At 38.8% G+C, this 12,390-nt stretch overlaps 1 protein-coding gene across 2 annotated transcripts in view; it reads left to right on the top strand.

Moving 5' to 3' along the window:
• SLC4A10 (solute carrier family 4 member 10) overlaps positions 1–12,390 on the top strand; it is a 343,935-nt gene that overhangs the window by 226,856 nt on the left and 104,689 nt on the right. For both annotated transcript variants that reach the window (XM_069574340.1, XM_069574339.1), the window contains exon 11: positions 9,886–9,986. In XM_069574340.1, the coding sequence (XP_069430441.1) occupies positions 9,886–9,986 (101 nt within the window). The remainder of the gene's footprint in view (positions 1–9,885; positions 9,987–12,390) is intronic.

Raw genomic sequence — 12,390 nt, 5'->3', positions numbered from 1 at the left:
TGGGGTTGCAAAGAGTCGGACACAACTGAGTGACTGAACTGAACTGAACTGAACTGAGAAGGGGTTCACAGGAGCTTCAGATATATCCCCAGTGGGTTTGAAGCACCACCAATAACCCAAGCTTGTGATGGACATCTGAAATGTGGTGTGAGGGTTGGGTAGTCTTCTAAGGCTGAACTCTCGACCTGTGCAATCTGATGCTATTTCCACATAGATGGTGTTATAATTGAGCTAAATTTCCCAGCACATTTGATTTGGTGTGTGTTGGTCGCTCAGTCATGTCCGACTCTTTGCAACCCCATGGACTGTAGCCCACCAGGCTCCTCTGTCCATGGGATTTCCCAGACAAGAATACTGGAGTGGGTTGCCATTTCCTTTCCCAGGGGATCTTCCCGACCCAAGGATTGAACCTGAGTCTCCTGCATTGCTTGCAGATTCTTTACGTCTGAACAACCAGGGTACCAGAACCTACTTAACCTCTAAAGAAGGCAGGGACATGAAATTCCCTTACCCAAAATCTTCCTTCTTTGTAATCAACACAAAAATTTGGTGTATCAATGATACTGTACTAAATAACAGTACTGCATGCCTGAAAAGATTTTCAGTTCAGTTCAGTCACTCAGTTGTGTATGACTCTTTGCGACCCCATAAATCGCAGCACGCCAGGCCTCCCTGTCCATCACCAACTCCTGAAGTTCACTGAGACTCATGTCCATCGAGTCGGTGATGCCATCCAGCCATCTCATCCTCTGTCGTCCCCTTCTGCTCCTGCCCCCAATCCCTCCCAGCATCAGAGTCTTTTCCAATGAGTCAGCTCTTCGAATGAGATGGTCAAAGTACTGGAGCTTCAGCTTTAGCATCATTCCTTCCAAAGAATACCCAGGACTGATCTCTCCTTCAGAATGGACTGGTTGGATCTCCTTGCAGTCCAAGGGACTCTCAGGAGTCTTCTCCAACACCACAGTTCAGAAACATTTTAGACCCACCTTAAAGCATACTATTGGAGAAGGCAATGGCAACCCACTCCTGCACTCTTGCCTGGAGAATCCCATGGATGGTGGAGCCTCGTAGGCTATAGTCTAGGGGGTCACAAAGAGTCAGACACAACTGAATGACTTCACTTTCACTTTTCACTTTCATGCACTGGAGGAAACGGCAACCCACTCCAGTATTCTTGCCTGGAGAATCCCAGGGATGGGAGCCTGGTGGGCTGCTGTCTTTGGGGTCACACACAGTCGGACACGACTGATGTGACTTAGCAGTAGAGCATACTATACTGGAGGAAATCTTAAATTTTAATCAGGATGGAAAATATGCTTAAGAAAAGTGCATTATGGACCAGCTATACTCAGATACATAGCTTTGAAGTTGGTAAGTGTTAGGAAAATTCAAAAGTATGGTTGTCATTTTGTATGGAAAACTCCTATTATTGTTGTTAATCACATTTATGATTTCAAGAATTTTCTTCATAAATCTTATGTCTGTATTACCTTTGTGTGGGCATGTGGTATGAAAGTTGTAAAAATCCTCCATATAAAAATCTGATGTGAATTTTACTTGCCTACAATGCAGACAGAAATAAAGACTATTGATGCTGTTTGAGGTCATTTTCTTATGCAGGCACAACTTTGTTGAGGGTGGTGGCCAAAAGTTTTTTAAGCCCACTGATATTGCCATCTCTATTCCTAGTGAATCTGCCTCCTACAGCTCTCCCTGTTGTCCTCTACTCACTCTTGCCTTTCGCTTTGGTCCCTGTGGAGTTCAGCTGTGTTTGTAGTTGACTCTGCTGCCTTAGCTGAAGTAACAGATGGCCTAATTGACCCAGCTCTAACCATAGATATTTTTCTGGTTAGCCAGAGATGGGTAAATGACTGAGTAAAAGACTTAACCATGAGTCTTTTAAAAAGTCATCTCAAACCCACTATTAATTGAAGGAAACTATTCTGATGGCTCATTTCTACATTTCAATCCTGAAGTTATTTCATAATTATTGAAGGTTATTTGCTCTCCTTTTCTCAGAGGAGATTCTATAGTCTGGGATTCTATAAATACAATCACATAATTTCATTTGATGTACTACTAAAATTAGTAAATTGCTTAAAGAGTAATTTTAAGGGTTTAGATTGTCTTATCTAATTAGGGACTGGAATGCAAAAGTAGGAAGTCAAGAAACACCTGGAGTAACAGGCAAATTTGGCCTTGGAATGTGGAATGAAGCAGGGCAAAGACTAATAGAATTTTGCCAAGAAAATGTACTGGTCATAGCAAACACCCTCTTCCAACAACACAAGAGAAGACTCTACACATGGACATCACCAGATGGTCAACACCGAAATCAGATTGATTATATTCTTTGCAGCCAAAGATGGAGAAGATCTATACAGTCAACAAAAACAAGACCAGGAGCTGACTGTGGCCCAGATCATGAACTCCTTATTACCAAATTCAGACTCAAATTGAAGAAAGTAGGGAAAACCACTAGACCATTTAGGTATGACCTAAATCAAATTCCTTATGATTATACAGTGGAAGTGAGAAATAGATTTAAGGGCCTAGATCTGATAGATAGAGTGCCTGATGAACTATGGAATGAGGTTCGTGACATTGTACAGGAGACAGGGATCAAGATCATCCCCATGGAAAAGAAATGCAAAAAAGCAAAATGGCTGTCTGGGGAGGCCTTACAAATAGCTGTGAAAAGAAGAGAAGCGAAAAGCCAAGGAGAAAAGGAAAGATATAAGCATCTGAATGCAGAGTTCCAGAGAATAGCAAGAAGAGATAAGAAAGCCTTCCTCAGCCATCAATGCAAAGAAATAGAGGAAAACAACAGAATGGGAAAGACTAGACATCTCTTCAAGAAAATTAGAGATATCAAGGGAACATTTCATGCAAAGATGGGCTCGATAAAGGACAGAAATGGTATGTACCTAACAGAAGCAGAAGATATTAAGAAGAGGTGGCAAGAATACCCAGAAGAACTGTATAAAAAGATCGTCACGACCCAGATAATCATGATGATGTGATCACTACTCTAGAGCCAGACATCCTGGAATGTGAAGTCAAGTGGGCCTTAGAAAGCATCACTATGAACAAAGCTAGTGGAGGTAATGGAATTCCAGTTGAGCTGTTTCAAATCCTGAAAGATGATGCTGTGAAAGTGATGCACTCAATATGCCAGCAAATTTGGAAAACTCAGCAGTGGCCACAGGACTGGAAAAGGTCAGTTTTCATTCCAATCCCAAAGAAAGGCAATGCCAAAGAATGCTCAAACTACCTCACAATTGCACTCATCTCACATGCTAGTAAAGTAATGCTCAAAATTCTCCAAGCCAAGCTTCAGCAATACATGAACCGTGAACTTCCTGATGTTCAAGCTGGTTTTAGATAAGGCAGAGGAACCAGAGATCAAATTGCCAACATCCGCTGGATCATAGACAAAGCAAGAGAGTTCCAGAAAAACATCTATTTCTGCTTTATTGACCATGCCAAAGTCTTTGACTGTGTGGATCACAATCAACTGTGGAAAATTCTGAAAGAGATGGGAATACCAGACCACCTAACCTGCCTCTTGAGAAATCTGTATGCAGGTCAGGAAGCAGCAGTTAGAACTGGACATGGAACAACAGACTGGTTCCAAATAGGAAAAGGAGTACGTCAAGGCTGTATATTGTCACCCTGCTTATTTAACTTATATGCAGTGTACATCATGAGAAACGCTAGACTGGAAGAATCACAATTGGAATCAAGATTGCTGGGAGAGATATCATTAACCTCAGATATGCAGATGACACCACCCTTATGGCAGAAAGTGAAAAGGAGCTAAAAAGCCTCTTGATGAAACTGAAAGAGGAGTGAGAAAAAGTTGGCTTAAAGCTCAACATTCAGAAAATGAAGTTCATGGCATCTGGTCCCATCACTTTATGGGAAATAGATGGGGAAACAGTGAAAACAGTGTCAGACTTCATTTTTTTGGGCTCCAAAATCACTGCAGATGGTGACTGCAGCGATGAAATTAAAAGACACTTACTTCTTGGAAGAAAAGTTGTGACCAACCTAGATAGTATATTCAAAAGCAGAGACATTACTTTGCTGACTGAGGTCCGTCTAGTCAAGGCTATGGTTTTTCCAGTAGTCATGTATGGATGTGAGAGTTGGACTGTGAAGAAGGTTGAACACCAAAGAATTGATGCTTCTGAACTGTGGTGTTGGAGAAGACTCTTGAGAGTCCCTTGGACTGCAAGGAGATCCAACCAGTCCATTCTGAAGGAGATCAACCCTGGGATTTCTTTGGAAGGAATGATGCTAAAGCTGAAACTCCAGTACTTTGGCCACCTCATGGGAAGAGTTGACTCATTGGAAAAGACTCTGATGCTGGGAGGGACTGAGGGCAGGAGAAGAAGGGGATGACTGAGGATGAGATGGCTGGATGGCATCACAGACTCAATGGACGTGAGTCTGAGTCAACTCCAGGAGAGGGTGATGGACAGGGAGGCCTGGCGTGCTGCGATTCATGGGGTCGCAAAGAGTCGGACACGACTGAGCGACTGAACTGAACTGATACATCCTCACACTAACAGTATTAATAAAGAAAGTATAATGCTTCTTAAAGTAGTAGGAAAGAATCTCTTTAATTGATATTATTTGGAAAATTCAGTAAAAATATTAATATGCTGAATGTGAGAGTTTGAAGGACACTTGTTAACACCAATTTGTTTTTCAAACATTAAGACTAAAGTCAAGTATTTTTTGAAACACCTTGCCTTTGAGAAATGATGATTCTGAGACAAGTGGAGACATGGGAGCTAAAATTAATTTTATGAGACTTTAAGACCAGGATTAATTATTGGATGTTTGAGTCTGGGTATTGAGAAGCAGTATGCTCAGTATGCCAATGCAAGAGTGAAGTGAAGTGAAGTGAAAGTCGCTCAGTTGTGTCCAACTCTTTGTGACCCCATGGACTGCATAGTCCATGGAATTCTCCAGGACAGAATACTGGAGTGGGTAGCCTTTCCCTTCTCCAGGGAATCTTCCCAACACAGGGATCAAACCCAGGTTTCCTGCATTGCAGGCAGATTCTCTACCAACTGAGCTATGAGGGAAGCTTCCAGTACAAGAGACTCGGGTTCAATCCCTGGGGTCAGGAAGGTTTGCTGGAGAAAGAAATGGTAACTTACTCTAGTATTCTTGTCTAGGAAATCCCATGCACAGAGGAACCTGGCATGATATGGTCCGTGGGATCTCAAAAGAGTCACACATGACTTAGAGACTAAACAGTGACAACAGTAGAAAGAACACTGAACTAACAATCAAGGCACCTGGGTTCTGATATTATCTCTTTTTATTACCTTAAAACATATGCTGTAACCTCTCTTTACTGATGTTATATAACAGTGTGTCCAATAGAACTTTCTGCAATGATAGAAATGTTCTATATCTATGCTATCTATTAAGTCAGGGCATTATTGAGCACTAGAAATGTGCTTATGCAAGTGAGGAACTGATTTTTAAATTTTAATTAATTTAAATTTAAATAGCCACCTGATAGTTAGTGGCTATCATGTTAGACAACACAATTTTATATAATGAGTTTGAATTAGATATGCTCTGTGTTTCTTTACAACATTAGTATTTTTATTTTTTTTATTTTTATTTTTTTTTTAAATTTTAGTTTTTTATTTTTTAAATTTTAAAATCTTTAATTCTTACATGCATTCCCAAACATGAACCCCCCTCCCACCTCCCTCCCCATAACATCTTTCTGGGTCATCCCCATGCACCAGCCCCAAGCATGCTGCATCCTGCGTCAGACATAGACTGGCGATTCAATTCACATGATAGTATACATGTTAGAATGTGATTCTCCCAAATCATCCCACCCTCTCCCTCTCCCTCTGAATCCAAAAGTCCGTTATACACATCTGTGTCTCTTTCCCTGTCTTGCATACAGGGTCGTCATTGCCATCTTCCTAAATTCCATATATATGTGTTAGTATACTGTATTGGTGTTTTTCTTTCTGGCTTACTTCACTCTGTATAATCGGCTCCAGTTTCATCCATCTCATCAGAACTGATTCAAATGAATTCTTTTTAACGGCTGAGTAATACTCCATTGTGTATATGTACCACAGCTTTCTTATCCATTCATCTGCTGATGGACATCTAGGTTGTTTCCATGTCCTGGCTATTATAAACAGTGCTGCGATGAACATTGGGGTACATGTGTCTCTTTCAATTCTGGTTTCCTCGGTGTGTATGCCCAGCAGTGGGATTGCTGGGTCATAAGGTAGTTCTATTTGCAATTTTTTAAGGAATCTCCACACTGTTCTCCATAGTGGCTGTACTAGTTTGCATTCCCACCAACAGTGTAGGAGGGTTTCTTTACAACATTAGTATTTTTAAAATGTATGTTGGAATTGAATAATAGATTCTATGAACCTATGTTTTCTTTTATGATGTGGAACAAAATGAATCAAAATAAATTAAGTACTGAATTAATATTCATTTAAATATTTTCCTCTCTGGGATAATCTCCATGGTTTTTATTCTTCTAGAAGTATGTAAATCAGAGAATTTTTAAAAAATATTTCTTACTTTCAGTTAAGAGAATAATAACCAGTCACCTCAAGGGATACCCCTGAAAATACTCATTAGAACTTTATGTCAGTCATTATAATCACTCCCTTATGTATACCCTCAACTTCCTTGCTTTTCTCTCATGCCACTTACCTGCTTAGATTCCCCAAACCACATTTATCTACCTGCCAGCATCTGCACCTGCACTCTCTGCCTGCTCCTATATTACTATTGATGAATTATCCAACGTTAGTTTTCTACCTGTGCAATAGATCCCATCTCTTTATACCTACTCAAAGAGATTACCCCACCAAGTCCCTGTTTATCCCCTATGTCATCAGTTCTTTGGCTCCAAGCCACCATCATTTTTCTCCTGGGTTACTGAAATAGCCCCCTAACCGGTCTCCTTGCTTCTACTCTTATTTCCTAGAATCTGTTTTTGAAACAGCAGCCAGAGTGTTAGATCATGCTCTCCTTTCCTTAAAATCCTGCAAAAGCTCCTCATTTCACTGAGAATAAAAGCCAAATACTTAAAATGATCTACTAAACCCCCACAGTCTGGCTTCCTTTTGCTTCTAAGTCATTTCCCATCTCTTTCTTTCTTGCTCACTCCTCTCCTTGGCCTCCTGCCTCCTTGTTCTTCAATCTCTGCAGCATACTCCTGCCTTAAGACTGTCCCACTCACTGGCTGTTCTTTGCTTGGATGTTCTCCCAGTTATTTTATGGCTAATTCTCTTGACTCCCTCAAATTTTTCTCAAATGACTCTCTCTCTCAGCCTGCCTGACCACTCTCTTTATCACTGCCATTTCTTCCTCCCCACACCTCGCAGATACCTTTAGTATGCTCTAAATTTTTGCTTTTCCATCATTTTTATTTCTTTATTTTTTATTATTATAAATCCTGCATAGGAAAAATAAGTTTAACATCATAACTGTCCTTAGAATCTGGCATGTACATAATGCTACATAAATATGGACATCTTGGGGATCTTATTAAATACATCAAACCTCTCTCAATCCCCAAAAGGAAGAAACAGATCTGCTCAGTGTTTTCTTCCAGTAATTCAGATTGAAGATATCAGAAGAAACTCAGAAACAAATTTTATTTATTTATTTTAACTTTTATTGAAATATAGCTGATTTACAATGTGTTTGTTTCAGGTGTATGACAGTGATTCAGTTTTATACATATACGTACAAATATACATAAATATGTGTGTGTATATATATTATTTTAAAAATTATTTTCCATTATAGGCTGTTATAGATATTGAGTATAGTTCCCTGTGCTGTGCTGTGGGCCCTTCAGTCAAGTCTGAACAACAAAAAACGTTTCCTGTGTTTTCCTCAGAATATTCACCAGTACACAATTATTTTTTCTAAACCCTTTCTCCCTACTGTAAGAAGGCACTCCTTAAGGAAATAGGTATTTAGAATGATGAATATCTTTCATGGTTTATCATTTGCCTTATCAGTGTATAAGGCAAATAGCTTTTCCTGTAGTAAAACAATGACTTAATTTATGCAGTAAGGGATAATTCCCCAGAAAGAACAAATAATACCTACTTGCCTTCTTAGACTTGCTAAGAAATATTTTCCCAGGTGATTATTGGTTATGAGGGTATTAAGGGCCACTGTTAAAGCCTTTTACTAAGATATGATATTTATTTACCTGTAAAGGCAGTTCCTTCATCTGTTGACAGACATATTGTCTTTTATCTTTGAACTTAAGATCATTGTATCTATTTATATACCTGGGAAATTATAAAATATCAGTCAATGAACTTTCTTATATTTTTTGCATTTCAAAATATATTTTTTGTCATATTTTAAAGATGTACCATTTTATCTAAGTGTCCCATTGTAATAAGATCATTTGATAATTCCCACTTGTTCAGTTTACACTAAGCATGAAGAACATATTTATATGTTTACACTATTTTGGAATGGCAGTTAAGTAAAAAATTTAATTTCACCATTAATTTTTTTCCCTTTTAAGCATTTTTGAACACATCAATATGCTCTAAGATCACCAGTAGGAAGGATTTTCTGATTTTTTTAAACTCTCTATTACTGACAAAAGTGGGTGGAATAGATCTGAAGAGAAACAGCACTTACATAACCTCAGTATTTTGTCGTTGGCTCTATTAAAATCTTCCTTTTGCAGTAGTCTTTCTGACTGCTTTGTATCAGAAAGAAGCTTGGGTAGGAAGATATGAGCCAGAATCAGAGAGGGAAACATACTTTAAAAATAGCTAATGATAACAGTTAATGTTCATTGAACAGTTGAACTAGACGAGGTTTATACCGCCATTAACACCTCCTTACCTCAACCTATCCTAATCCCAATCTCCTCTCACCCCTTCTTGTTTTAGTTTTTTTCAGATCTCTATCTCAGAGTAGTAGTGAGAGTATTAGTTGCTCAGTCATGTCTGATTCTTTGCAACCCCACAGATTGTAGCCTGCCAGGCTTCTCTGTCCAAGGGATTCTCCAGGCAAGAATACTGGAGTGGGTAGCTATTCCCTTTTTTAGGGGATCTTCTGGACCCAAGGATTGAACCCAGGTCTCCTGCATTGCAGGCAAGTTCTTTACCTTCTCTGGGTAGGGAAGATCCCCTGGAGAAGGGAATGGCTACCCACTCCAATTTTCTTGCCTGGAGAATTCCATGGACAGAATAGCTTGGTGGGCTACAGTAGCCCATGGGATCATTCAGAGTCAGACATGACTGAGTGACTAACACTGTTAGCTATATCATCTCTATCTCTCCCTGACATTATAGGATTATTTTTTCTCCACTAACAGAATGTTTTTTCTTGCTCACTTTTGCATCTGTAGCATCACTTAAAAATGAATGGCACACACTAGGCACTCAATAAATATTCTTTGAAAGAAAGAATAAGTATCCCTCACCTCATTTCATTCTTCAATGGAAAGTGAAAGTGAAGTCTCTCTCATGTCCGACTCTTTGCGCTCTCCTTGGACTGCAGCCCACCAGGCTCCTCCATCCATGGGATTTTCCAGGCAAGAGTATTGGAGTGGGTTGCCATTTCCTTCTCCAGGGGATCTTCCCTAACCAAGGATCAAATCCATGTCTCCCACATTGGAGGCAGATGCTTTGCTGTCAGAGTTATCACCAGTAAAAGGAGGTGAGAACTGAGGCTTTAGGTGGCTAAATAACTTTCTAGAGGTTGTATAGCAAATAAGTACAGAGCCTGGATTCTTAACTGCTCTGTATATTGCCTCAAGGGAAAAAAATTGTTTTTATTGTTTACAACTAGCACCTGAAATTAAAAACAAAAATCTTCCCACAGGAGAAGAGGAAGATTCCTTCTGTACCAAATGGAACAGCAGCTCATGGGGAAGCTGATCCCCATGGAGGACATAGTGGACCAGAACTCCAGCGAACTGGAAGGTTAGTGAAAAGCCCTTGTATGGGACTTCAAAGACCAAATGGTATATCACTTTTGTGTTGGGAATTATTGTTTTGAGGACTAATTTGTTTTTATACTTTGAATACCTACTCTTTGGGGGTAAATATGCTAATAAATTTGATATCTCATCATTAATGATTGTCATTATTATTAAACCAGAACAGTGAATACACTATTCCATTATATACATAGTCTTTCACATTGCTGTGCATAAAACACATTCACAGATTCTTAGAATGAATGAGAAAACTGTCAGTTGCCCCTTCCAAAAGAGCCTGTTGAAAACTTCAAGTTCAAAATGGAAATGAAAATAAATACCGAGAACTCAGTCTTATAGACCCTGTCTCATTACATGCAAGTAGGATGTATATAGTAATATTTTTTATTTTTATGATAGTAATCTGAAAAGCTATATGATTTATTTTTCTAATCACACATCTTTGAAGAGATGAAAGCTTCAATTTATTTCTTAAAATGATTCTTTATGGTTTTTTTGACAGCTTGTCTCTCTCCAAGAAATGTGTGAGCAGAAAATCAGAAACCTTTGGGTGGGTCTCTCTTCAGGGAATATGTGCACACAGCCTCCATTATAATTGAAGGGAATTGCAAAAACTTGCAGGCTTGGTGCTCCCCTCTCCTCAGGGCCATCTCCTATTCTGCTCTCACTGTGTCCTCTAAGCTGACTTTCCAGTTCCTGACAACTCTGTGCATTTTAATTCTTCTCTGTTCTTTCCCTTTTTCTATGTTTTGTCTCTAGAGGAAATGTCTTTCTCTAATTTGAGATGATTCAGACAATTTTTTCCCTTTCCCTTTCCTGGAAACATTGTAACTCCTTCTGTTTACTTCCAGATTTTCAAATGCTGTCTTTTTATTTTTGGTGTTTTTTTTTCCCCTCTCTCTCAGGTGTAACGTGCCACATAGCTTAGATTTTTTTTTTCAAAGTTCACTTTTCCTTACTGCTTCCTAAATCCTCCCAGGTCACCAATATCCGGTATCTTCGCTCCTCCAGAGTTCTTCCACAGATTCTGTTACTGACAGGACTTCAAGTATCCATTACTCATCTGCTCTCCTGGAGTTGCTGGTGCACACCTGGGCTGCTCTTGTGCTGTTCTCTGCAGTGACCTCCCACTTCCGGATTTAGATTTTTGCTGCTAAACGCACGTTTATTACACTGTAATATAACAGCTATTTAGACTAATGTATGGCCTAATAAGTAGTTAATTAGAAAACAGTAGTCTAATAGAAAGTGCTATCAAGCCTATAAATATTAACTACGAAGTGATCATTCATAACCACATTCTTTTGGGGATTAGGTGGGATGTAAAAAATAAGTACATGAATAAATAGACTAGTAGATTAAATCTGTTTTGAATTATGACTTTGAGAAGTTAACACATCATTCAGAAATGATCCCCCAAATAAAAATTATGCATGTGTTTTACTAAGCACAAGTAGGAGAACCTAAACTAAGATGATCTTTGTGTATGTGTGTGAATTTTCATAGGTTCTTTGCAAACTTCTCTGAATATTAAATGTCCTTTTTTTTTCAATTGAAATTTCATCCTTTTCAACCTCTCCTGCTCCACATCCCTTTGGTGGATGTGGAAAACGTAATGATTCGATCACTCAAATAATAATAAGATAGTTATTAATATGTTACTATTGTGTCTATATCAGGGCAATTAAAAATAATGGAATTTTCAGTTATTCTGAAGAGGTACATTTTTCAAGGCAGATAGTAATTTGCTTCTCAAGAGAACAATCATTTTTGAAGTGATTCTTAGATTGCCACATTATATTCCTATTTAGAAAATAAAGAACAAACCTTTAATATTTTTCCATAACCCTGGTGTATTTAGCATACTTGCAGTATGTTGAACATAACAGTTTTTTTAACCTCCAAGTAGGAACTTAATCATAGCCTTATTCATTTTAATATGACATCTCTATTCCAAAGAACACAAAGAGCTTTTAGTAGTCAAGTGTTAAATCTGCATATTGTTAGTAAATGTTCAAAGAATGAGAATACCTGTTTAATGCTCTCATTACTAATAGATTAAAAAATTTCATCCTCAGATTTTAGACATTTCACAATTTAATGCTTCTCCCACTCCCCTCCTCCTACCAAAATATCATCCTTTACATGTTTCTAATGTGTTTTTTTGATATTTTTAGAATACATTCATTTACCCCAAGTAAGGTCACTATTCGGAGAAGGCGATGGCACCCCACTCCAGTACTCTCGCCTGGCAAATCCCATGGATGGAGAAGCCTGGTGGGCTGTAGTCCATGGGGTCGCGAAGAGTCGGACATGGCTGAGCAACTTCCCTTTCACTTTTCAGTTTCATGCATTGGAGAAGGAAATGGCAACCCACTCGTGTTCTT

This window comes from Ovis canadensis, chromosome 2 (assembly GCF_042477335.2).
Source record: "Ovis canadensis isolate MfBH-ARS-UI-01 breed Bighorn chromosome 2, ARS-UI_OviCan_v2, whole genome shotgun sequence".
Classification (NCBI taxonomy): Eukaryota; Metazoa; Chordata; class Mammalia; order Artiodactyla; family Bovidae; genus Ovis; species Ovis canadensis.
Note: the sequence above shows the minus strand (reverse complement) of the source record. Positions and strands in the feature narration are given on the sequence as shown.